Source organism: Bison bison, unplaced genomic scaffold (genome assembly GCF_000754665.1).
Source record: "Bison bison bison isolate TAMUID 2011002044 unplaced genomic scaffold, Bison_UMD1.0 scf7180017864492, whole genome shotgun sequence".
NCBI lineage: Eukaryota > Metazoa > Chordata > Mammalia > Artiodactyla > Bovidae > Bison > Bison bison.
The window spans coordinates 807,900-833,528 of NW_011495051.1; the positions used below are offsets into that span (position 1 = coordinate 807,900).

Below are 25,629 nucleotides of genomic sequence, written 5' to 3' on the forward strand. Positions count from 1 at the left end.
ATTTGATCATAGTGTTCAGGCTACTGTACCTGTAGTATTTAATACCATCCCCAAATAGTACAAGTGCCATGGGAACTTCTGGATGTGCAGCCATCAGAATCACCATCTGGGCAACTCCAGGCCCCAGACTCATACCTCACATAACAAGAAGCTGTACATCAAAACTGATTCCTGAGAGGAGGTATTCATTTGTCACAAAAGTATTAAGAGTCAGTCCTTTGAAAGATGTGGGTATTTACAATACTGAGGTCAGAGTGAAGGGGGAAAAATAGTTAGAAATCACTTTTTTGGTGAGACTGAGACATCAGCAGAGTCTTCAGCCTTCAGGAATTCTGGCAATGCAGAATCTCTTCCACTCTCAGACAGGAGGCCCTCATCCAATTCAAAAGAAAGCCTCGATCACCCTTTCTTCCAAATGATCTAAAGCAAACACATCAACTACAGGTGAGGATGTCAGCAGACAGCAGAAGAACCAGTTCCTTTCCAGAAGCCTGTAATGCCCTCATGCAGACCCTGGTGGGAAGGCTCTTGCTGGTGCCCAGGCATGTATCACACTATGTGGAATGAATACTAGGAGACAGGTTCTGAAACCTAGTTTCCTATCCCCTGTCCGTGTAGGATCAAAGCTTTGAACAACACCGGCTGGCAAAGAAAATGCCAAGACAGCTCCTAGAGAACGAAAGCAAACAACAATGGTCTTCTGGAAGACCCTGACCATAAAAGGCCATACGCTGGGAGCTGCGGCATTCAAAGCCCACTTATCAACTGAGTCACAGCATTACAAAAGGTCAGTTAAGAGGAAGCCAGACCAAGGACAAAGCTGCGTCTTCTGGGGTTGCATGTGAGATAGGGTACAGCCTGGCATACACAGTCATCCAGGAGAGCAACAGGAGTACAGGCCTTGTACACTCTTTTCAGCCTCTTGGTCCAGGGTATGGAGTCAGCAACCAAATGGAACATCATCCTCAGTAAGGGCCATGATGGTCCTAACACTGGCTCATTTGCAGGAAGCAATGGCAGATGTCTTAACAACAACACAAAACCTGTTCCAGGAAGCTATGAATTACAGCTACACCAACAGGACGGCACTTGGGGCATGGAGACCCTTTTGCTCTTGAAAGGGGTGTGCTCTCCCACGTAACGGGAGTGGGAGATGTGGCACAAGTCCTCTCTTGATGCGCTTGTCTGCAGATCTTACCTAAAAATTAGACTTTCAAACTCAACACTAAGCTCAGCGGAACTGAAAAAATTACATAAAATGTTCACAAGACTGTAAGATAATCAGCATGCTTTAAAAAAAAAAAAAAAAACAATTCTGGTAGACTTCACACAAATCCATAAAGACAACCTTCAAAATTGGTTTTGGTTGCTGACCCAGCTATGGAGTGGGGAGTAAGTGCTGATTTGCTTGGATGTGTCCCAGGCAAAAGTTCAGAGAATATTTTCCAAGTGATCTCAGTTCAATATTCTACTGAGAGCTATGGTTGATCAGTTAAAGTGTGAGATCCTTAAATACACAGACCCTCTGGCCAAACAGATCCAAGAGACTCAAGAAAAATGCCAGTGAAACTTTTCTGGCAGCGTCTCAGGGCATCACTTTACAGCAGAATTCAGAATCTGGAATGTTCAGAAGGGAGCACGCCCAGTGCTGATTTGAATTCAATAGAACAGAGGACATATTAGTAGGAACTCTGCCCATAATGTTCAGTATGGTGCTGCCGTGTGTCTTCACCTCTGAAATAAAAAGCAGGAAGCCAGAGTCCCACAGAATTACTTAAAATGGAGTATTTCATCTTCACCATCCAACCAATCTAGGCCACTCCCTGCTAAAGTATTATAGAACATTTTACCTCCAAATGGACTTGACTAAGACTCAGAACCATACCTCTGAATATATTCACAGCTCTTAGAGGTGTCCCTGGAACAATTCAGGGTATCAGCTTCTGTAGTTAGGATGACGTAAATGGGCCCGCCACACCCACCAACAATCCCTAGCACCTAGTGTGATACTTGGGCACAGAGAAGATATTCAGGTGACATTTGTGAACACTAACTGTTGTATGCCAGTGGGCATACTTAATTCTGGCTTCCCAGTAGGAGGCCACGCCATACTCGTGGCATCTTGTAGTCATACAGTTACCCTAGGCCCAGCCCTGAGCACCCTGGGAGATGATCTAGCTAGAAACACTCCCTTCCCAACTCCAGGGTCCCAGGAACAAGCCATACCTGCAACAATTCTGCGGTCTTCACTGTTAGCCCTGTGATGTGCTGCATCCGCAGATTCACCCGAGCCACAACGGGGTCATCGTCCTCCTCCAGCCAGGAGCTACACCGAAACAAGAGGGAGAGAAAAGCAGGGCAAAGCAGGCTTCGATGAGGTCCTCCACTCTCCCCAGCCTCAGGGCCGGCGCTGAAGGCAGCACAGAGTGAAAGCTCCCCGTAGGCAGGTGCAGGCGCCAGCAGGGAGGACACCCACCCAAGCCACCGCCCTCAGTAGGAGCTAGGAGGCCCCGGAGTTGGGGCGTGAGCAGCCATCCCTCTTCCACCATCACCTTTGCTAACCTTTTGGAAACCCTGTAGCTGGCGACAGTAAGCACACCTGTCTTGGGATCACGAACAGTGGCTCGTGCAAGCTGGAAGGCAAGAAGAAAGGGCACACTTATCATTCTTTGCCTTGAGTGTTTTCCTGGAGAGACTGGGACCTGATCTGCCAATCAGACCAGGAAGGGAAGGAGCTCTGCAGGTAGTGGCTCTAGCCAAGGCCCCTTGATCCTGCAAGCCAGGCCAGGGCAGTGGTCTCCAAATTCCTGTTCTGCTGTCAGAGCCTGGCCCCTGCCCGCCCCTGGCTCCCAGGTCCATGCTGTCTTCAGAATTATGCCTATGGAGTCTGTTTAGTCTATTCACCCATCTGCCTAGACAGCCCCTTTCTCCCCAGGCCCACACACCACACCTGCCCACGCCTGGCCGCTCCCACCATATTCAGACTATTCTGCTGTCCCTGAGTCTCAGTCCTGCATGCTCCTCTCAACACGGTCAAGTCCACTGTCCTTCTGAACCTCAGCAACCTCCTCTGCCCAGAAACCTACCCAAACACTCTCCTACTGCACAGCCTCTGCTGGCCTCCTGCTGCACAAGGAACAAAAACAGAAAGCACAGTTTTCACTCCCTTGGGAGCTTTGCAAGGTCAGAAGATAGTCAGGAAAGCAGTCTACAAGCAGCAATAAGTGAACGGCGCTGGAAGCCACCCACCTCCACATGCTCACTCATAATAAATACACACCTATCTCACACCCCCCAGTTTCCACAGACTGGTGCAGTGATACTCCCAGGAAGGGCCTGCTGCCTGGAGCCAGCCCCCCATGCTCCAGCTGTGGACTGTCTTAACTAGTGCTTCCTCATGTGCCCAGCACAATACCAGGAGACCAAGACACGGCTGCTATCCTCATACAACTCAGTCAGGTGGGAAGGCAAAAAACCAGCTGCGTGGTCACAGCACAGCATGTAGAAGCTGGGAAGGGGGACGCTCAGTGTCCGGGGGAGCACAGTCGACAGGGTCAAGACTGGTTTCCTAAGAGGGTGATGGCGGAGCCACCTAGCTGAGATTTGAACAGTAAGCAGGAGCTAGCCAGGCAGGAGAAGGTTACAGGAACAGGGCAGGAACAGCAACGCAGGGACCCAGAGGTCAAAATGGATGTGTCGTATGACTGTGGATTTGAAGTGAGAGGGAAGAGATGAGAACAGGCTGAGGAGGCAAGAGGGGGTTGAGCTGGATCTAACCTGTGACCAGTGAGAAGCAGGGGAGGGACACCACAGCCTGAGTGTAACAAGGATCACTGTGGATACATCATAGAGGGGTGATTAAGGAGGGGTCAGAGCAGGAACAAGGAGGCCAGTGAGGATGTCAGAGAGAGGTCAGGGCAAGAGGTGGCAGAAGGGATGAGGGAGTGGATGGACCAGAAGGCTGGCCAAGCTGGACAGGTGCTGCTGCAGCACGTTCAGGTAAGACCCACTGCACCCAGAACGGAGGGCTTCCCCGAGATCCACCCACTGTTCTTTCCTGATGACAACTGCAGCTGTGGCCAGATCCCATCCAAACAAGTGAACCACAGCACTGGCCTGACGCCCACAGGGAGGCTCTGGGCAGCTGTGCTCGGCTCCCAGGGACAGACAGAGCTATTTTGAAAGCAGGCCAGAGACCTGAGGGCAGCTGCCAGGCATTCCCCACAGGCTAAGTTAAGCTCATGGGCCCTACTTCAAAGCCAGGATAGCATCTGTCCCTCACAGGCTCCGGAAAGGAGAGGTCCGCCTGTAATAGCCAACATGTTTGGCCCTTCACGGGGCTTCTATTCAAAGACTAGCTTCCCAGCCACTCTCCTCTTCAGCCACACCCATGTGCACACACGCACCCAACATGAGCACATACACACAGAGCAATGTTTCTGCCTTGGACAGAGGAACAGGGAGGAATCCCTCAGGAGGGTCTGGCACCACAGTGCCTCCCTCACCTGACAGCCAAGAAAGCAGTTTTCTTTCCCGCAGGAATTTGGAGCTGGTCCAGGGAATGGAAGAGAGTGGGGGTCTGTGGTCCCCATTCTCCACACACTCTGGCTAGACCCTCCCTCAGCAATATCAGTGACACTAACAACTGGCTCTGAGCCCTGGAGGTCCTAGTACCTCAAAGCAAGGCTGTTCCAAGATGCAGTCCAGGGCCCAGGATGGGAACCTATCTTAGGCCTCTCCAGGAGTGCTGGCCTCCTGGCCTCGACAGTTCTCTTAGAAGCAGAGCAATAGAGGATCTCCAGCTAACTCCTCGCTCCTGATCACCAGTGACAGGAGAAGGGTGGGGACATGGCAGCAAGCAGTTCTCTTTGAAAGATGTCAGATGGGAGAAAACCTTTTATGAACTAGAAATAGAAGAAGAATTTTGTAACATGATGACATATATACAAAACCAACAGCCAACTTGCACACTTACCAGTGAAACACCAAAGGCATTTCTAGGAAATTCAGGAACAAGACAAAGATTCCTATTATAAAAACGCTCTAGAAGCTCTGGACAATTCAACAAGACAACAGAAACAGAACTATAATGACTAGAAAAGAGAAAACAAAATTTTTCTAATTTGCAGGTGCTAGTACTATATGGCGGAGAAGGCCCTGGCACCCCACTCCAGTACTCTTGCCTGCAAACTCCCATGGACAGAGGAGCCTGGTGGGCTGCAGTCCATGGGATCGCTAAGAGTCAGACACGACTGAGCGACTTCACTTTCACTTTTCACTTTCATGCATTCGAGAAGGAAATGGCAACCCACTCCAGTGTTCTTGCCTGGAGAATCCCAGGGACGGGGGAGCCTAGTGGGCTGCCATCTATGGGGTCGCACAGAGTCGGACACGACTGAAGTGACTTAGCAACAGTAGCAGCAGCAGTACTATATGGACAACCTAAGATAATTAGCTAAAAACCAAAAGAATAAGAAATGAGTTCAACCACTAGCTGTGATCTGCACCGGGTCTAATTCCTTGTGGGTAAAATGAAGATGATGACGGAGCCTGCTGAGCAGACATAGCAGTTAACACATGTTAAGGACTTAGAATAGGGCCTGCCACACTTCAGAACTCAGTACACATTAGCTATTATGATGAAATATATTTTTACAATCAACAGTTTAGCTTATGATGGTATGCTAATTTAATAACATAACCAGTAAAATCATAATGGTGAAAGAAATAAAGTGAAGTTACAATAACAATAATAACAACAACAACAAACAACAAACTGCCTAGGAATAAATTAACAAGAGAAGTGCCAGGCTTATGTGAAGAAAATATTTAAAGGTGTGAATAAACAGAGAGACCCGGTGTGCTGCTAGATGAGAAGACAGCCCTGCAGACACTCACGCTCCTCCAAGTCAATCACTTCTTCGCAGTCCTCATCAGGAGCTCCACGGGACCCAGCCTGGCAGTACCCCATGGCATACTTCCTAAACACTCACCCACACACCAGCCACCAACCTGCCCAGGGTGCCCTTTTTTCCCACCCTTGTCTGTCCACATTGCTTCCCCCCACGGACATGACTCCTCAAGGTCAAATCGAGTCTGCAGTACCTTAGTACCCGACAGTGGACTCATTCAAGCCATCAGCAGAGGCCACCTGGGTGAGCAGCCACACTGCCCCATGGCACCTGGACTAAGCGGCCTGAGAAGGAACGGCGGAGACACCTACTTTGGGTTTCGCAATCTCCTTGATCCTCTCGATTTCCTCGTCAGACATGACGTCGTAGTACCTGACGATGTGCGGGCTGTCCCACTCATCCTCCTCTTTGAAGGGGGCGATGAGCAGCTGCGGCACCCTGTTGCCATGGTGATACCTACAGAAGAGCCTCTTCTGCCTTCGGGGGGTCTGGGGAACACAGAACAACAGGCCCTGAACCGAGTGAGTCCTAACCCTCAGTCCCAGACTAGCTGGCTGCAGACACTGGTCTCAAACATCGTGTCCAGCAGTCGCTCCCTCCCACCTCACCAGACAAGAAAACAAAAGCCCCTCAGTTTGGCTGGCATGAAATGATATGCCACAAATCATGCAGAGGTTCTCCTCTCCCAAGAATTCCTCATTTGACAAGCCCTGTGGCAGGGTGTAATTCCTGACCCTTCTCACAGAGACATGAGTAGGTGAGGAGGGCTGGGGCAGGGGAGACGTCTTTCTAGGCAGAAGAGCCAGCGGGAGCAAGCAGACACCGGCACGGAGAAGGCCAACAGACTGACTCACATCTGAGCCTCTGTGAGGAAGCACCGGGGTCCCAGGGCTGTCCAAGGCCAGTGATACCTCATACCAAGCTCTAGCAACTGTCTTGTCTTTGCTAGAGATCACAACTTCCGCTGGGGCCCAAGGCACATCAAGTCCCACGGGTTTTCTTAGAACAGTGAGTCAAGCAGAAGCTGGCCTCTTGGGATGGGGAGGGGTGCTCAGCAACAACTCAGAGGACTGAAGCTCTGCCTGGGACCTCAGGGAAGACAAGCCTCCTACCCTGTACCTCGGAGAACATCCACATGTCAGCCTCAGCAGATACGACCAAGAACTGAGAAAACCACCTACAGACAGAGTAACATCTTCCTCACATCTGTCTGTCCAGAGCTGAAATCTAGGTCCACTGCCTGGGCCCTGACCCAGCCACGTGTCTCACCAGTTTGACACCCTCCCCACGACAGAGGCTCTCGTAGACATCCCTCTCCGGCAGGTAGTCCACAGGCCTCTCGTATATGCCTTGCTGGGATGCGAGCTCAGCTTCTGTGTGATTCGATAACATTTTTTCTCTTTCTTCTTCCAACAACCGTTCAAAGTAGTGCAGATTCCCTCCAGCTCGTTCATGGCTCGGGTCTACAATAGGAAAGAACATGAAGGAAAAGGAAACCACAAACATCTGTTAGATCATTTAGAGAAATTATTCTGTAAGCGGTTTTCTCTCCCAGCAGCTCACTTGCACGCAGCATTCTGGCTTCCACAGCACCTAAGCGGGGTTTGCTGGTCATAGAGGAAAACCCAACAGAGGTTCTCTCCACTCTGGTTAGAGATGAGAAAGGAGCAACAAAGTGGGGGGTGGAGGGGATGCCGCATCACTGATGCAGATCTCCTCTCAGATTTCCCTGGAAATCCTGAGGACACGGGTCCAGAGAAGCAGTCCAGAGTTCTGCCTCCTCCTCCCAACTTGGCTGTGTGCTCGCTTCATCCGTGCCCTAGAGTCCATCTGCTCCGTTACTGATGAGCGCATCACGCCCTGGCCACAGCGAGAAGGCAGGCTGAAACACCAGCAAGAACAGCCACATGACACTCCCACGGCTTCGTCCTATGGACCTCACGACACAAAGGAGTGAGCCAGGCAGGATTACTGAGCCACCCCTCAGATGAGGAAACTGAAGCCCAAAGATGTGAGGAAATTAACGTGAGGTCATTCAGAGGAGGAATCTAGGTGACCCGACTCCCTGTCCAAGGCTCTTACTAACATGACAGAGTCTACAAAGCTCTCTTCCCACATCCGTCTAACATCCACACTAGCTGGCCTCAGACGCAGGACCCGTGAAAAGCAGCAGCAAAAGGAAGTCTTTGCTGGCCACTGAAAACCCAAACTATGATATCCCAAATATTAATAAGAGGAACAAATAGGTTCTTGAGACACAGTGCTTTGATCTCCTTCAGTCTAACATCACAAGACACTTAAATGCCCAAAGCCGTGGCAAGTCCATCAGTTAGACCTCAGGCCTCTAATAACAGGTCAGGTCACTGTCACTGCAGCAACCCTGAAATACAGCTTGCCTCTCGAGCTATTGTGGATGTAATAAAGGCTCCACCCTGCAGAGCAGCAGATATACTGCAACCCTGGATTCCCATTTATAAATGAAATAGAAATCTAAGTGCAGGCCTGAGAGTATCCATCAGTGACTGGGCAAGGGTTAAGGCCAGAACAGACATAGGTAAAGAGCAAGCTGGCAGCTAGCCTGGGCCTGAAAGCAGCAAAGGATTGGTCACCGGCTAGGCAACTGGTCAGACTGGCTTGGTCCCTGACAGCAGCCACCCCTGCCACCTCCCATCTGCACCTGACCTTCCCCCAAAGGCTCCTTACCAAGGGAGAGCAGGCGGCGGGTGAGCTCCACGGCACGGTGCAGGTCACCCAACTGGAAGACAGCGTAGCTCAGATAGTCCAGCACCTGGGCCTTGGATGTGGTGGCCTCCTCCCCAGCATCGAGCTGCTTTAGCACCTGTTCCATCCACAACACCGTGTGGTAATAGTCGCCTTCGTTGTAGGCCGAGCGGCCCATCCCAAAGCAGTCATCCACACTCAGCATGGCCTGGTATTTGGTTCCTGCAGCCGGAGAGGCATGTAGTCAGGCTCCAAGGGCCTCTGGGTTAGGGACAGAGATTTTCCCCATTGCAGAAGCCTGGGCCCCTGGGATGTGGGGGCGTCACCCCAGCAGAGGCCAACTAGGATTTCAGACCACACACCTCCAAGGGCCATAAGTACAGAAAGCACAGCCATGCTGGCCCTGCCTCCGGCTGGGGTGCACAGCCTGTCTCCTATCCTCAGACTCCCCTCTTTCCAAGGGGGAAGGGGCCTTTATTATGGAGGAGCCCAGGATGCCCAAGAAGTAGTGTTCAGGAGAGTATAAAGGTCCTAAGTGCGGCTCAGGAGATGTCTGCAAGGTAGCTGCCCATTTGAGACTGGAAGTTTAGAAAAAATAACTTGAATATAAAAAACAGAACTGAGGTGGCAGGTAAAGCCATGGATGAAGATAAATGCTTCCAGAAATAAGTGTCAGGAAAGAGAGACACGGTAGTTGAGGCCAGGGCCCCAGAGGCCCCCTGTACAGAAACGGTGGAGTGAATAACATTGAGAAGCACCTAAGAGGTAGAAGAAACGGAACAGGAGTGGTGCGACACATGCCAAGGGAGGTCAAGAAATAAGACTGCAATGCCAGCTTTGACCACTAGGCGGTGGGGCCCTTCAAAGTCAAAGTGTTCGTCACTCAGTCCTGTCCCACTCTTTGTAAGTCCATGAACTATAGCTGCCAGGCTCCTCTGTTCACAGAATTCTCCAGGCAAGAATATTGGAGTGGGTAGCCATTCCCTTCTCCAGGGGGGTTTCCCAACCCAGGGATTGAACCCAGGTCTCTCACACTGCAGGAAGATTCTTTACCGTCTGAGCCACCAGGGTGGGGCCCTTGGTAAAGGTCGATTCAGCAGGTCCTCTGACCATAGGTCATCTGCTGTTAGTTCATGCTGGAAGTGACCATGAAGAGGGTTTCAAGTCAAGAAGGAGATGTGGTGTGTAAGCTATGGGGAGATGCAGGGTTTAAGCTGTGACCCTCCTGGAAAGCAAAGGAACTTCCCTACAAAACCATTAATGGCAACCCAAGCATGGCTGACAATGGAGAGTTGCCTCAGAGTGGGCTCTTTCTGCCTGATATCCAAGATGCCCAGAATGAAACCCCTGCTGCCATGGGTTGGCTTCAGGGGCTGCTCACCAGGATGGCTCAAGAACAGACAATGTCGGACAGGATAGGAAAACGGGGGAAATAAACACCAGACAGAGTTAGCAGGAGACCATGGATGGGAGAAGGGAGGCATCCTTGAGTCCTTGTTCACTCTCCAGGAACCTCCACAGATCTCTGGCTCTGTGGGTGCACGAACTCAACACTGATGGAGGCAGCATAACAGGTGAGTGGGCTGGACAGAGCAGGGCCTGTGTGGGCCTACCTATGGCACCCAACAGCTGTGTGACTATGGGCAAGTTACTTAGCCTCTCTGATTCTTAGTCTGTTACCTCTAAAAAGAGATAATGCCATCAATTTTAGAGGACTTGTGCCAAGAATTGAAAAAGACAATGTCACATGAAAATGTCTCCTATGAGTCCTTTGAGTGTAATAAACAGTAGCTATTACCATATGTCTCACAGATACCAAGAATGTCAAGAATGACTCCCAAACACTCACTATCTTTCCCAGAAACCAGTGTGAAAGTCTGCTCTCTGGAGAGTGCTCTCGGGAGAATACCAGTTGAGCTGAATGCTGAAGGGCCATAAAGGTAAACCTGCAGAGTTTGTGGGATGAACAAAGAAGCCAAGCAGTGGTGATGCTTAGTACAACGGGCAAGGAGACCAGGGAGACAGTACCCACACAGGACTGCAAAGACCATATGTTAAGAGGAATTTGGATTTAGCCCTAAAAGTAAAGCATTGTAAACAGGCTTCCCTGGAGAAGGTGCTTAGGGAGACACCAGGTAGGAACAGCACCCTGGGGAACAACTCCCATCCACCCCTCACTGCCCCTCCAGGATACACATGGGGCTGTTACCGAATGTGAAGGGTCAATGCCTGGCTGTGGCTCCCTCTTCCCACCAACCATTCTCATAGCTATAGGGTGAACAGATCCTGCAGGTGCCCCAAGCCACCTTCTCTCTCTGGCCTCCTGGCCTTGATCCAAAATCTGATTGAGTGAGGATTAAGGAGACATCCCCAATCTTCCTGTTGGCTCCCTGGGCTTCCCAGTGCCAAGACTCTAGGCTCTGACTAGCCAACAACACAGTTCCTCCCCCTCCCCTACACACCGTGATTCCCTCTGCTGTGCCTCCAAAAGGGTCCCCATGGGTGAGGGAGCCTCCAAGATCTACCAGAGTCTAACTGAATCCCTGGGTTTATTGCCCTTTAATAGCCACCAAACCACTACACGTCTTCTTATAAACATACTGAGGCAGCCAGTTGAATTGAAACAGGGCCTGTAAAAGAAATGAGAGAGAGAGGTGCCAAAAGAGAAACAGCTGAGATCAGTGTCCCAGAATTCAAAGGAGGGGAGAATATCAGGAAGAATCAGGCAATTAATATGCTGAACACTAGTGAACAGCTAAATAATATTCAGCCTGAAAACTGTCTGCTGGCTTTACCATCCAAGTGTCCCCTGTTGGTCTTGTAGGGGCAGGAGGAGGCCAGACTGTGTGTGTTCAGGAGGACACAGGAACCAAGGAAACAGGAAAAGAGTGTAGATGACTATCCAGCTGCCTAACCAGGAGGGAGAAGAGATCAATCAGCAGCAGAGACTCAAACAGGCCTGGGATCCTGAGGTAGGGGTATGTAAGATGAGCAAGGACAGAGGTTTCCAAGATGAGCTCAGGGGGAAGAGTCCAGAGAGGTGGACAGAGAAGAAACAGGGGCAGAGACTGTAACTGAAGGTACACAGGCCATGGGACAACAAGTTCCAAGATCAGTCCTGGGCAAGAGGACCCTGGAAGGTGGGAACGGAAGTGGGTCTGGATACAGACCTGAGTGGTACTCTGGAGATGCAGGCCAAGGAGGTCCTGAGCGGCAGCCTTGGCCTTCCCTGAGCTGAGAGAGGGGAGGCCTGGGCTAGAGGGAGGTGGGGGGAGAGGGGCTGAGGGCAGGCAGCTGTCATAGACCAGGGGACTGGCACCAACTGGAAACAAAGAGAGAACCATTGCCAGAGGTGACAATGCCCCTGAGGGTAGAGACCAAGAGTCAGCAGTGGCTCCAGCCCTGTCCAGACACCATAGTAGACACACGGGCTGGACAGCCTTTGTCTGGAGTGGTGAGTTACCTGGAAGTTCCCCTTTGGAAATTGTATCTGGGTCCAGTTTGTATGTGTCCTGAAGTCTCATCAAGGCCTTGGCGGCTCCTGTTTCATCTTCATCGGTGGGGAAGAACTGTCGCTGCACTGACAGGTTTGCAATAAAATCTTCCAAAGGAGAGAATGAGGACAAAAGGTTACCTCCATCCAGGGACAGAATTTCACCTGGAACCAGACGGGCACCCAGAGGAGGGTCTCTGGCTAGTGCACTTCCCTGCCCCTCCTCATGAGGGCCGTTTCCCTTTTCTCCAGGAAGCCCTTCCTAGTGGCTCCAGTTCAGGGAGACCTCTCCTTTCTTACTCCCTCACTGTACCAACTGCCTGTGCTGCTCATCTGAACTGAACAGAACGGCCCCCTCATACCAATTAACATGTGGGAGTCTGAGAGTCTTGGATCCAAAGCACTCAGACAGACCTGGTGGAGACAGAAGGGACAGAGAGGGTAACTGACTGGGACACAGGAAAGGACTAAGGGAGGACTTGCTGACCACTCAGCAGAAAACAAATCACACAGTAAACCTCAATCTAGGATTATTAGGCTGGCCAGGTAATCACAGATTCCTGGCCCACATCTCAGATGGAGGAGCCCAAGGGACAGAAGAGAGCCCAGCTGGCCACTCATTACTGACCACTGGTCCTAATCATCCAGAAAGGTAATGACGACAGTCCTGGAGGTGTATGGCACTCTCCCCTCACCAAGATTAGGGATTAGAGGATCATCTGAGCAGGCCAAGTACTGAGATGGGCCGCCCATGCCCTGTTGTGCATGATTCCCTCACCAGACCACACTGTCCAGCTCTGCTTACTAGGATAATTCCTGCCACTCCAACTCACATTGAGCTCAGGGCATGAGCTCCCTGACTGTGGTGCTCAAGACCACAGCCCGGAGTCTGGGAGAGCCCTAACCACAGAGGCAACCAAGGAAGCTATTCTGTGACTCCAAGATCCGGCTGTAAAGCAAGATATACATCTCCTGCAATCTCAGGACTCCAAGTGGGGGCCAGGCTCTCCCATGCTGATTTAGGGGCTTCAACTGTGCTCTGGAGCTGAGAATTGGAAGGGAAACTCCAAGGCCATCTCTTTTCCAGCCTCTTCTTCCCACAGCACCCACAACCTCAGGCACAAACATCCACTCTAGCCATGCCTGAGGACCCAGGAGCCAAGATGCTGCAACCCTGTCTCCTTCATGGCTGCATGGTCAGGGACACTAAGGGCTTACAATCCAGAGAGAAAAAAATGCTTTCCAGAAAAAGCCACATTGTTAGTGTTATCTCCCTGCCTCCCCACTCCACATTTCAGGGGCAAGAACTCTGAAAGAAAGAGGTAAAAACAACCTACTGCTCTCTGGGGCTGTCCTATCTCCCTCTGGGTAATTATAAGGTTTTCCAAAGGAACCAGATGTTGATGGTGGGGGCTGGGTATAGAGAACAAGACTGGAGAGCAGGAGATCATCTGGGCGGGCTCATTCTCCTGTGGTGCAGGCACAACGGCCAGTTCTGAGCTACAGGCCCAGGCTGGGAGGCAGGGTCTGGGAAAGACAGCCACAGCTTCTGGAGGCAGTGAGCTCACCGGGCACAGCTCCAGCCCGGCTGAGTTCACCAATCCCTCCCTAGAGGCCACTCTGCTCCCAGCCAAGCCAAGCCCAGCCCAGTCTGGCCACATGGGCTAAAACGCCTCGGCTTGAGAGACAACGAATCTGAAGTTAATCAGCACTTCCAACTCTGGGAGGAGAGGCAGTGAGTCCAGGGGGCTGGGCCCAAGGCTAGAAGGCCCACCTCCAGGCCTGCCCCACCATCTGCTGCTGAGAGGAAAATATTAGAGCACAGAAAGTACTATCATAGTAAAAGCACTAAGCAGAGTTGAAGTTTTAAAAGAAAAGTTCATACTCGGACCTGCAAATCCCACTTATGGGAATTGATCATAAGAAAATAATCAGAGGTGGGCACAAAGATAGGGGTAAGATTGCTGATAACTTGGGAACAATTCCATGTCCACTGATGACCATTTTTACACTACATCAGTGTGACATATTACTGCTGCTGCTGCTGCTAAGTCACTTCAGTCGTGTCCAGCTCTGTGCGACGCCATAGATGGCAGCCCACTAGGCTCCCCTGTCCCAGGGATTCTCCAGGCAAGAACACTGGAGTGGACTGCCATTTCCTTCTCCAGTGCATGAAAGTGAAAAGTGAAAGTGAAGTCGCTCAGTCGTGTCCGACTCTTAGCGACCCCATGGACTGCAGCCTACCAGGCTCCTCCATCCATGGGATTTTCCAGGCAAGAGTACTGGAGTGGGTTGACGTATTACTGAGCCAGACATTAAAATCATGTGGCAGAAGAACATTTAAAAAACATACACAGCAGCTGAAAAATTCAGGAAAATAGTGTAAGCTATGTCACAAATCTGCCAATGGATATGTCTTCCTTCTAAAAGATATGAATGGGAGTGAATTTAGAGGAGGCCCACACCCCCACCACTTAGCACACTTAACCTTTGTTAATTCGTTTGGTCCCTCAAACATTCCCTGGTATCGTTCCATTTTATCCACGTGTTAAAAAGACTAGAATTTTAATAGTGATTATAATCAGGCAATTGGATTAAAAACTGTATAATTTTCTTATATGATTGTTTTTGTATTCCAACTTATCTAGAAAAATGTATTACTAAAGCATAATTAGAAAAAAGTCACTACCCCCCACCCCAAAACAGACACCAAAACACTAGAAAAAGGCAAGAACTGATATTTTTTTTTGCCATGCTGTGTGACATGCAGGATCTTAGCTCCATGACCAGGGATCCACAGATCAAACCCATGCCCCCCTGCAGCAGAAGCACAGAATCCTAACCACCGGACGACCAGGGAATTTCCAAGAACTGATTATTATTAATATCACAATTGAAAGCAAGGACAGCCAACTGCCAGGTCCCCACAGAGTTAAGAGCCACGGGACTGGCAGCTGCTGTTCACACACTGCACGTGTTCACCAACATTCCGAACCAGGACTGGCTCAGACCCACATGCCGCAGGCCAAGCCCAGGGACACACCAGCTCATGCAACCACCTGCTCACAGTCCCTCACCTGCGGCCGAGTTCTGTAGGACAAGGTCCTCCAGCGCAGGCCAGTCCGTGTTTAGCCGCTTCACCAGTTTATAGGCATTCACAGGGTGGGCCAGGTAGCCCTCAGGGTCAGCAGCCGACTTGCTGGTCAGGGCTTCCATTTTGTCAGCCCAGCTGTAGAACCACAGAAAAAGGTAGACTAAGACACCCATTCATGTGGATCTTGACCTATGGTAATTTCCCTGGTGAGATTCAGGGGATCTCTATCCAGAAAGGAAAAAGCAGTGATCCTCAGCCCACATATTTAGCTACTCTGGGGGACTGGCATGAAGTACACTCCAGGCCAGGCCCATACTGCCCCCTCAAGGGCTTCCCCTTATGGGCACCCTGGCTGGGTTCCTGGTGGGGGCTCCTGCCAGCCCGCCACCCTGGCTCAGGGTGGCTGTGGGAAATTAGGACATCAGACACCTCTTAATCTTGGAGAGCTTGGCTTCCTCCACCAGGATGTACTCCTTCAGGGACTGCACCAGGTCCTTCTCTGCATAAATCAGGTCTGTCATGTGTCCTGCGAGGGAGAGATAAAAGGGCCAGTAAGAAGTGGATGAGGGACATCCAGCTCCCAACCTTGAGGCAAAACACATCAGCACAGAGGCAAGCTGAGCCAGGCACATGTCAGCTCTCTCGGGGTCATGGGGACCTAGGGTTAAAGGAGGCCTGGGCACTCATATGGTCCTGGTCCCCAGCTTTAGGAAGAGAGAGGCAGAGGCTCCAGGCGGATGGTAAGTGCACGGAGGACACCTTAAGGAAGAAACCCCGCATCTCACTCTCCCACTGTCACCCAGCTGGGTCATGCTCCTGGGACAAGGATGTCCTGAGGGCTTCTCTGCTCAGGACCATTCTCTAGTCCAGGAGAAAGTTGGACAGAAACGCCAGGCAGCCCAGGAGCAGCCTGCACTTTCCAGGGTGGAGGCCCAGCTGAGACAGCCACCTACCAGGAAGGACATCCAGGTCATCAGGGGTCAGAGGCGGAAACAGCAGCTCCGCAAGCCTGACTCTCCCCAGATCTGGTCAAAACCAGTGGACGAGGCCACCCCACCCTGAAGGAGAACAGGCCTCAGGCAGTGCCATCCCCTGGCACTTGAGCCAAGGACTGCCCAGGCAGACGACAGTCCTGTTGGCACATACCAATAGAAGTGAAGAATTCAGCCTGCACGCAGCTCAGGACACCAAACCAGGCCACCAGCAACGTGGACTCCCAGGGTTTCATGGTCACAGAGGGCAGTGTCTGCAAGGCATTCAGTGACAGTCATTAGATCAACAATGGCAAAAAAGCAACTTAGGAGAGGACACATCACATGTGCACATATACATAGACATTCAAACATGCCAAACTCTGACCCAGCACACAGAAGTTAAGGAAGATATTCGGGATCACCAGTGGAAAGACACCAGGGTGTACAACCAGGGATGTGCACTTAATTCTGTCCCCTGCTCTGGGAGGCTGAGTGCCCATGGGAGAGACTCTACCCTCTCAACTTCCGATAACCACTGTCAACATGCGAAGGCTAAATGGGGAGGAGGGCCAGTCACGCCTGGTTCTAAGGGTCTGTCAGTTCAAGATTCTGACCCAGACTTCTTCTGTTTGTCTTTCCTTCTAACACAAGTGCCAGGACAGTGCCCGGTGCTGAGGACCCAGATGCAACACACCGCCCATAGGCAGAAAGAGAACAGGACACAATATGCCCCAGGGGGTCCACACCCAAAACAAGGTGTGCAGCAGATGGTCAGCCAGAAGAGAAATCAAACTGCTCCCTGTTGGTCTGCACCTGGCCATCGTGAGAGCAGGCTGGGCAGACGCTGCTCTTCCTGTAGCGAGGCTGCTCGGCAGACACTGTCCTCATGGAGAATCACCATTTGCAAATATTTACCATGCCAGGCACTGAGCTAGGCGCTTGGGATACAAAAATGAATCAGCCACACAGGGCCAAAACCTTAGACTGGGCTGGGCTGCTGACATAAGTAAGAGGCTGTCTTCCCATCAGCCTAGAAATAGCCAGACGCAGCTCCGAAGGCAGAAGGCACACCATGGGGCGAGCGCACTGGCAGTGGGCCCAGGTACACAACGTGAGCTTCAGACATCATCTCCCAGCCTGGCCACGCGGCCCGGAGCACGCAGGAGGAACATCCACCTGAACGCCAGTTCTGCCAGTCCCTCCTCTTCCTGCTCTACTTCAGCCAAGCCCCACTGGAAATTTACTGAGAGAAAACAAGGAAAATAAAGGACATACAAAGGCCTTCCCTCCAAACTTCAAGCCTTATCTGACAGAATTCTAAGGCTGAGTTGACTAATGCCAGCTCATCAGTTTTTTGCCTGCAATGGCTGATTGGACGCACAGTCAAACCCATCATTCCTCACTTCACCCTTCCAGGAGAAATTCCAATCCACTGTGGCTCACGGTTAGGCTCAGAGAAGCCCAACCACAACCCTCAACCCGAGACGGGTTCCTGTGTGAGGAAGATGGGGGCTTCCCTGGTGGCTCAGCTTGTAAAGAATCCGCCTGCAATGCAGGAGACCTGGGTTCTATCCCTGGGTTGGGAAGGTCCCCTTGAGAAGGGAAAGGCTATCCCTTCCAGTATTCTGGCCTGGAGAATTCCATGGACTTTATAGTCCATGGGGACGCAAAGAGCCGGACACGACTGAGCAACTTTCACATGCGGAAGGGGAGAGAATAAGCGAGTGCCCGCCTTTACCCCCTGCCAAATGTATGCAGAGCTGACATCATGCCCATCAGTGCCCTAGGTGTTAGGGGCCCAGAGATACACAGGACAAGACTATTCCACCCAGAACCTGCTGCAGGGTACGGAGGATGAACTAAGAGGTCCACTATAAAGTTAGGGCAGTAGAGGAAAGCAAGTCCCTGAGAAGAGGTGACAGAGCCCAGGCCAGCCCCAAGGGAGAGCCCAGATCCTCCTTTTTCTAGTCACAGATCTGCTCCCAGACCTCAGCACCCTGCATCCACCCCCAGGATTATAGAAGGCCTTTCTTCTTGCTTACATAAGACCCTTTCTCAGGGAATGGGGTCTGCTCCTTGTACTTCAAGAGGCTTCATCAGCTTAAGAGAGCACCTTCTGTACACATGTAGAGAGGGAACAGTAAAAACCCAGAGCCAGGAGGCTGCGTCTGCAGACAATTCAGCCAACTGCCTGTCAGGCTGGTGATGGGAGAATAGTGCCCAGGCAGGAGGCCAGACTACACACGGCTGGAAGTTGGGGGGCAAGGGTCACCGTTTGTCCTCTGCTCCATCACCAGTTGCAGTGGCATGCCTCCTCAGAGATCAGATAACAAACTTAGGGAAGGGAGAAACCTCACTTTTTCTTTCAAATTGGTGATATTGGCCATGGTTCATGCTTTATAGCACTCAGGAAAAAACAGCCAGGTTCCTTCATTACATGAATACCAGCTGTCATTTCTCTGGAATGTGCTATCTGGCTTAGACTGAGACTATCCATGAATCCCAATCTGGAGGCAGAGCCCAAAGAATCACAGATCGGTTTCTGGGTGACCAAGGGCTTACAAAGTCCTCTTCTGATGGAGAAGGGGGCTGACGACCCTGCTGGCCCAGACAGCTAGGCGCTCCCATGCAGCCCCCAGACCACTCAACCTAAACTGCCACCCCATCTCATTTCTCCTGAACACTAATTTGTATTAGGTGTACAAAAGGTCATCTAATCAGGGTCAGGGTGGGAGGCGGCAGCCTCCAAGAAGGACTGCAGGTCCCAGTGTGGGAAAAACCAACCAGCTGCATATCCCCCCTCCCATCACATACCTATAGCAGAGCTTGCTGACGACAGAGTAAGTGGGGCCTGTATGCCTGCCAGTGCTGCCAGAAGCTCTCCAGGAACCAACCCTCAGAAATCCACGCTGAATAGGCCTAGAAATGGGCAACACTGAGCCCCCTTTCATGAAAATAAAGTAGCACCAAGCCTGAACAGAAAACCCATACTGAGTTTTATGTAAGCTGCATCCCAAGTTTTGAACAAATTCTGGTCCGTATCTGGCACCCAACGAAAAGGAAAACCTCACGACAGATTTGTTCGTGCCAGGAAATTGTAACATCAGAAGATGTTACATTTCTTCCATACAATGAATGGTTATGGATTGTGTAGGAATGGATACTGTATGCTTTTTAACACCAAGAGAGACCAACGCATCTTGTTAAGTGAGAAAAATAGGCTCCCAAACAATATATACGCTATGCTTTCATTTTTATAAGGAATAAATTTTATATATGGAAATTTACATACCTGCATATATATGTAAGCAGAGAGTCATAAATCTAGTTGTTATCTTGGTTAAATAATTCTATTTTTCTCTTTATGTTTATTTGTATTTCCTAATCTTTCCACAAGAAGTTCTATGGGAAATTTGAAATATACTTTATATAATATCTAAAATGAGAAGAAAATAAAGCAAGCCCTCTCCAATGGAATCCAAAGAGACCGAGCAGCCTGAGTTGGGACCCCCACAGGGAGGTCCTTCAAAGCTTGCCAACACCCCAGTGACAATAATTCGCCCACCAGGCAACCGGCACTATTTCTAAGCACAGGGCGGTTCCAAGACATACAATCACAGGCCCCAGCAAGCCGGCTCTTTGGAGAGGATGTTCACAACGGGGCCAAACAGCCATGAAAAGATGTTTCCAACTGCAAACCAGCAGCGTCCTTAGCTTCTCCCCTTACCTCATCAGGCAGGAACCTATGCCAAGCTCCCAGCTGCAACCCAAATGCAACAGCTTGAGTTTTAACAATGTATTTAACAGCCTAGAGACAGAACATGGGTTTACCAAGAACAAACAAACAAGAGGATGCCTGCCTTCTGCTAAGGGGCAAGATCTGCCTGAACAGGGCTCCCTCCAGTGGCCTCGCCTCCTGGTAGTGAGGCCAACTCTGCACGGCACAGCGAGAGGACCTGCGTGCTCAACCGAGCAAGAGTTGACAGAGGCTCCAGAGGCCCCACCACCTATGCACATGGACGGCCACTGAGGCCCATAAGCTGCTCTCCCTGGCACCCCAGGGGAGGGAGGAGAGGTGCCCGCTCTCCTCACCTGATGTCATGCCTCAGCTATCACCCTGATCTGAGCCACCCCTAAGTCGTCCTTACAGCCATACTGGCCCCTGCCTGCAGTGGTCTCCCATCTTTATGGCCTCCCTCCCACCTCTGCTCTACAAAGTAGCCAGCACAGCTTACTGTATCCCCCCGTTTGGTCTCTCTCTCCCTAAGAACCCTCCAAAGGCTCTCCACTATTCTCAGAATAAAGTCCAAATTCCTTAGCACTTTTTGACTCTGCATGACCTGGCCCTACTGCCCTCTCCAGCCCCATCTCATGACTCCAGATTTCATAACTTCAACAACCACATCACATGAAAAACAATCTCCTTCACTGAGAACCTACAGAAGCCTAGATGTTCCTGCATATCTCTCCTTATGCAGCTGTCCCTGAGGATCCACAAGGGATTGGTTCCAGGAGACCCCACAGACACCAGCATCCACGGATGTTCAAGTCCCTTATACACTAGGCATTGTACAGTCGGCATCGATGGGTGTCACATCTGCAGACAGGGAGGGATGACCGTAGTCTCTCTATCCAGCACCTGGACATGCTGACTTGTACTACCCACGTGGGTACCCTCAAAATCACAAGGCTCCTGCTTCAGTAACTAGACAACAAAGTAGCAGACAAGGCTGTACAAATCAACATGCAAAAGCCAGCTGGGTTTTCGATCAGAGTCTTGGCAAAAACTCAGCAGTCTAGGCAAGACTAACTTATGAGGAACTACGGGAAAGAAGAAGACCCCCACACTGCTATACTGGATGCATCTACAGGACCACCTTGTACTCTCTTGGCCTCACCTGCCTCCTGGGCCACTTGCTCTACCTCAGACCCAGTGAAGGACACCGCGCAGGCTCCAAATCTCAGACACTTCCTGCAACTTCTAAACTCCAGTGAAGTGCCTTGCTGGCCTCTCTGGGGACTGCTAGAGGGCCTGGGAGTGCAAATGAGGACTGAGCAGGGTTGCAGGGGGTGGGCGGAAATAACTCCTCCTTGGGCAACTGTGACCAATGAAAAACAGAAACAAGAGGACATTGGCAGATAAATCCCCTCTCCAGGCCTCCACTGAGAAGCAGCAGAGCTCACCCAGAGATGCCCTGCACAGCTGAACAACTAGAGCACCTCTGTGCAGACTGGCCAGCTTGCTACAGCACCACCTTGGATATGCTCCCCTTCCTTCTCAGCTGCACTTTTCTTTTCCCTTACACTTGCTACTCTGCAACTGTACCTTCTAACAGAGCATCAAGCACTTAAGATCTGTTTTCTGGGAACTAGGCTAAGCTAACCACTATTCATGTTTCCAAAAATCTTTCACTTCTACCATCTAATCCTCACCAACACCTTGTAAACTAGACAGATTTTCATCCCCATTTCAGATAGAGATATGTAAAATACATAACTGAAGCTGCTCAACTCACATGCTACAGCAAATCAATGGCAGAGCTCAGACTCAAAGCCAAAACATATATTCCACTATTTATTGCCGCCTTCAATCCTACTCAGTAACATCTGTTGCCATATAGCATCCTAAGGACTTCCCAAAAGGAGGAGCCACACTTTGGCCTAGCAGAACAGGCTTGCCCAAGTCAAAGACTTTATTGTGATTCACAAAGCAGCCTTATGATACCCATGGCTGGATCCCAGCAGAAGGCAGACAGCAACATGGGCTCAGAAAGACAATAAGCATGGCGCCTCCAGTTCAAGTGATCAGTCACTCCTGCCGTCTGGGAGGAGCACTCACAGCACTCACAGGTGACCAAGAGGCCCAGCTCAGGACAAGACAACACAGTCGAGCAGGCAGACACACCAACCCTGGAGTAAGAGAGTCCCAGAGTTAAAGCTCAGCTCCACAATCACTTCCGGGTTTCAGAACCTTAGACAAGTTACAGTCGAAGGAGTTACAGTTCCAAGTTACAGTCTTGGAGCCTCAGTTTTCCCATCTATTTAACAGTGATAACATCTCATAGGGCTGTTCTGAAGACTGAATGTGATGACATGTCAGCGGGCAGCCTAGCACCAGGCACAACTTCCACCAGTCATCAGCACCAAGGGTACTAGAGGGATGGCAACAGACCTGAAGCAGCTGACCCCTGGAGGGAAAGCAGGTCCAGTCTATGAGACAGTGAAGATGAGAACGAAACAGAAATCGGAGAACCTCCACGTCCCAAGAGTGTCAAAAGAGATTAAGGAGAGGGTGGAGTCAGGCCTAAAGCAGCACACCACTGGCCAATCACTGGCTCTCTCACCAAGGAAGGAAAGTTCTCTGGGAAAAAACAGGTGACCGGATCTACACTCTGGAATCTCACCTATTCCTATGTCTCTGGCCTGCACACTCTGAGTTCCTACAAATACCAGGTCTCAGGATCTTGGCCACACCCTGGGCCCTCAAGAGTGCCAGGTACAGAGCAGGGTATATTCTAGCAAACACTTCCTGAAACGTCCAGAGCAGATGTTGGTCTGTGATCAGTGTCACATCCAGTGAGCTGGAGAATTTGCTGCTGCTGCTGCTGCTGCTAAGTCGCTTCAGTCGTGTCCGACTCTGTGCGACCTCATAGACGGCAGCCCACCAGGCTCCCCCATCCCTGGGATTCTCCAGGCAAGAATACTGGAGTGGGTTGCCATTTCCTTCTCCAATGCATGAAAGTGAAAAGTGAAAGTGAAGAATTCACTACCCAAACATTTATAACCCTCTGCCCTGCAATGACACCACTTAAAACACTTTCTCCTAGATCTCCAAGAAGTCTAATCCAGACTTTTCAGCCCCCTCTGCTCCTTCTGAGAATAAAAACGATATCCCTCATTCCACATCCGCAGCTCAAACCCAGCGGCAGCTCAAACCCAGCGACCACAGGGGCCACCAGCCCTCTCTGCTCAAGAACAAACTCATGTCCCACCCTAGCACTTCAAAAGTCCAAAAAAATTGCTAGATTTTTCGAAGTTTAACTCTCACTTCAGCACCCTGTCTGGGCTTGCACGTGCCTGCATCACAGCATTTCCTGCCAACCTCCATCTGCATAAAATTAAACTTTAGACAGATCCCAGGAGCCAGGGACACACCCAACAGCCCAACGCACACCATGGCCAGCGTGGCCACACACTGGCCAAGGTCTTAATATCCAGTCTCAGGCCCTCCCAAGGATGTGGGAGGGCAGAGTCAAAAAGGGAGGTTCTCTCAGGAAATGAGCAGACCCTAGATTTGCTACCCTACTCATTCCTCAGGGCTGTACCCATGCAGTCGCTCCTCATGAACGCTCACACTCTTAGCTCCTCCTTGGCATGTGACCAGCTGCCAGCACGAAGCAGCAATCTCAGAGAAATTATGAGTTACCCATGGGCAAGGACTATACCACCATCATTGTCTCCTCCCCCTCCTCCCTCATTCCAGCCCCAGGCACACTGTAAGCAAAAGTACACAGGAGATGCTCCAGGAATGAACAGAGATCGGCCAGGCTAAAGCAGTGACAAAGTAGGCACTCTCTGGGGTACACCATTTCAGAGCATTAGACAGGATAGAAGGGCCTATCACAAGCCACAGATAATGCTCAGTTGCCACCATGTCTGCCTGCAGATCTCTCAGAGAACTAGGGTGGCCCAGTATGACAGCATCTCTGGGATGAGGCCCCCAGCCAACTCACCCCATCTTTGCTACGTGGCTTCCTTGGCTGGGCCACACAGTGGACAGAGTTGGCCGTCTACAAATGAGGCTCAAGAATAAAATGATACAAAGCCCAAATATCCTATGAGTAGGGAGAAGTGAACAGAGAGGCTGGACCTGGAAGCCCAGAACAAAGTGAGAAACTGCATCCTGGAAGCTTCAGGGACTCTCTGAGTACAAGCCAAAGGAAACCACGGTTCATTTAACAGAGAATTAAATCATGGAATCTGCTATCCCAGATGTGACATGGGCAGCAGCTTTCAAAACTGTTCTCTAAATTCTTAGGGGGACAGTGGATCTCTGCAGAATCAGGAACATATGAGAATGCCCTAAGCTGCAAAAGCAATGTTCCCCAACTCTCTCTCAGGGCCAGGATCTCCTCCAAAAGGGCTGAGGTTGTTGAGCTTCAGATTGTTTACATCAAGCAGCACAAGCCTCAGGTATCACTCTACAGCAGAAGACACCAGCCTCAGCCTTGGGAGGGACTTTGATGTTCTTCTCCATCTGAAAGGTGTCAATTCGAAAACAGAGACCAGGGGCCTCTGCCCTGGAAAAGGAAACTCCGCATCCACATTCATGCTGCAAGGGTTCACTGAGCACCCTCCACATACAGGACACAATACCAGGCACTGTCTTCTCATTTGAGCTCTCTGGACAGGGTCTGTAGGCAGCTATCCACTAAAGGGTCCCTCCCCCCATTTCCTTGCTTCCTCTAGAGTGCCCAGGTCAGCTTCCATTCACACAGGCTATTCCTCTGTCTGGGTTACCCTTTACTCAACCTTCATCTGACCACTCCAGCTCATGGGTCACCTCCTCCAGGAAGTCCTCTGGCCTGAAGCATCCTGTCCTCTACAAAGTACCCACAGTCCAGTGCTCCCTCTGAGCACAGCACTCACCACACTGACCGGGGCCTGGCCTTTCCTGGTCTCCAGTCCACGTGCCCCACTAGGCCAGCAACTCCTTGCAGTTTCTGATTAACACTGAAGGGTTCGTTTCTTGAATTAGTTAACTAGTTACAAGTCTCCGCGGCTGCTGAGGCAAAACTGGAGAGAAGAAAAAAAAAAAAAACTTTATCATCCAATAGCCTGTCTTAATGGGAACCAAACAGGCCAAGGCTACAGACTCCCAAGCATCTGGATGGAGGAAGGTGGACCTAACACCAAGCGGCCCCTAGAGGCCTGCCCGGCGCCCCTGCCTCCTCCAAGCTCCGGGTGCCCTGGGGCCGGGCCGCCCCTTCCCGGGAGCCTGACCCTCGGGGCGGCCACTCTCCCCACCCGGTCCGACCGCCCCGAAGGGACCGGCAGGAAAGGCGCCGCTGACCTCACCGCCCTTATCTCGGGGAGGGGACTCGGCGGCGGGACAGGAACCCATGCGGGTGCAGAAACAGGGCGGACGGCGCGGGGCTGCGGCCCGGACGGCGCGACCCCCAGCCCCCAGCTGCCGGCCCCGCGCCGGGCAGAAGGTTCGGCACGGTGACCCCGGCCGGTACCCGAGCCCCGCGGCGGACCGGGCTGCCAGGCAGGCGGGACGCTCACCCGGACACGCGCCGCTCCCGGCGTTTCCAGAACCTCCCGCGGCGGCGCCGGGCCCACTCGGCACCTCCTCCTGGGCGGCTCCACCTCCCGCCGCTGCCGGCTCCGCCCGCTTGAGCCGCCGCCACGTCCCCACCTCCCTCTCCCCCC

General features: G+C 51.4%; 1 protein-coding gene across 9 annotated transcripts in view; it reads right to left on the reverse strand.

Annotated features, from left to right (window-relative positions):
* The window catches only part of LOC105005558 (prolyl 4-hydroxylase subunit alpha-2), a 71,176-nt gene that overhangs the window by 7,399 nt on the left and 38,148 nt on the right, over positions 1–25,629 (reverse strand). For 3 of the 9 annotated variants that reach the window (XM_010863594.1, XM_010863587.1, XM_010863588.1), the window contains exons 3-12: positions 24,844–24,990; positions 16,367–16,466; positions 15,650–15,746; positions 15,204–15,355; positions 12,097–12,234; positions 8,616–8,855; positions 7,182–7,375; positions 6,224–6,400; positions 2,563–2,633; positions 2,227–2,326 (exon numbers count right to left, since the gene is read on the reverse strand). In XM_010863594.1, coding sequence (XP_010861896.1) covers positions 2,227–2,326; positions 2,563–2,633; positions 6,224–6,400; positions 7,182–7,375; positions 8,616–8,855; positions 12,097–12,234; positions 15,204–15,355; positions 15,650–15,746; positions 16,367–16,448 — 1,251 coding nt within the window. In that variant the 5' untranslated portion in view covers positions 16,449–16,466; positions 24,844–24,990. The other 6 variants (XM_010863586.1, XM_010863593.1, XM_010863590.1 and 3 more) reach the window with 5 other exon arrangements.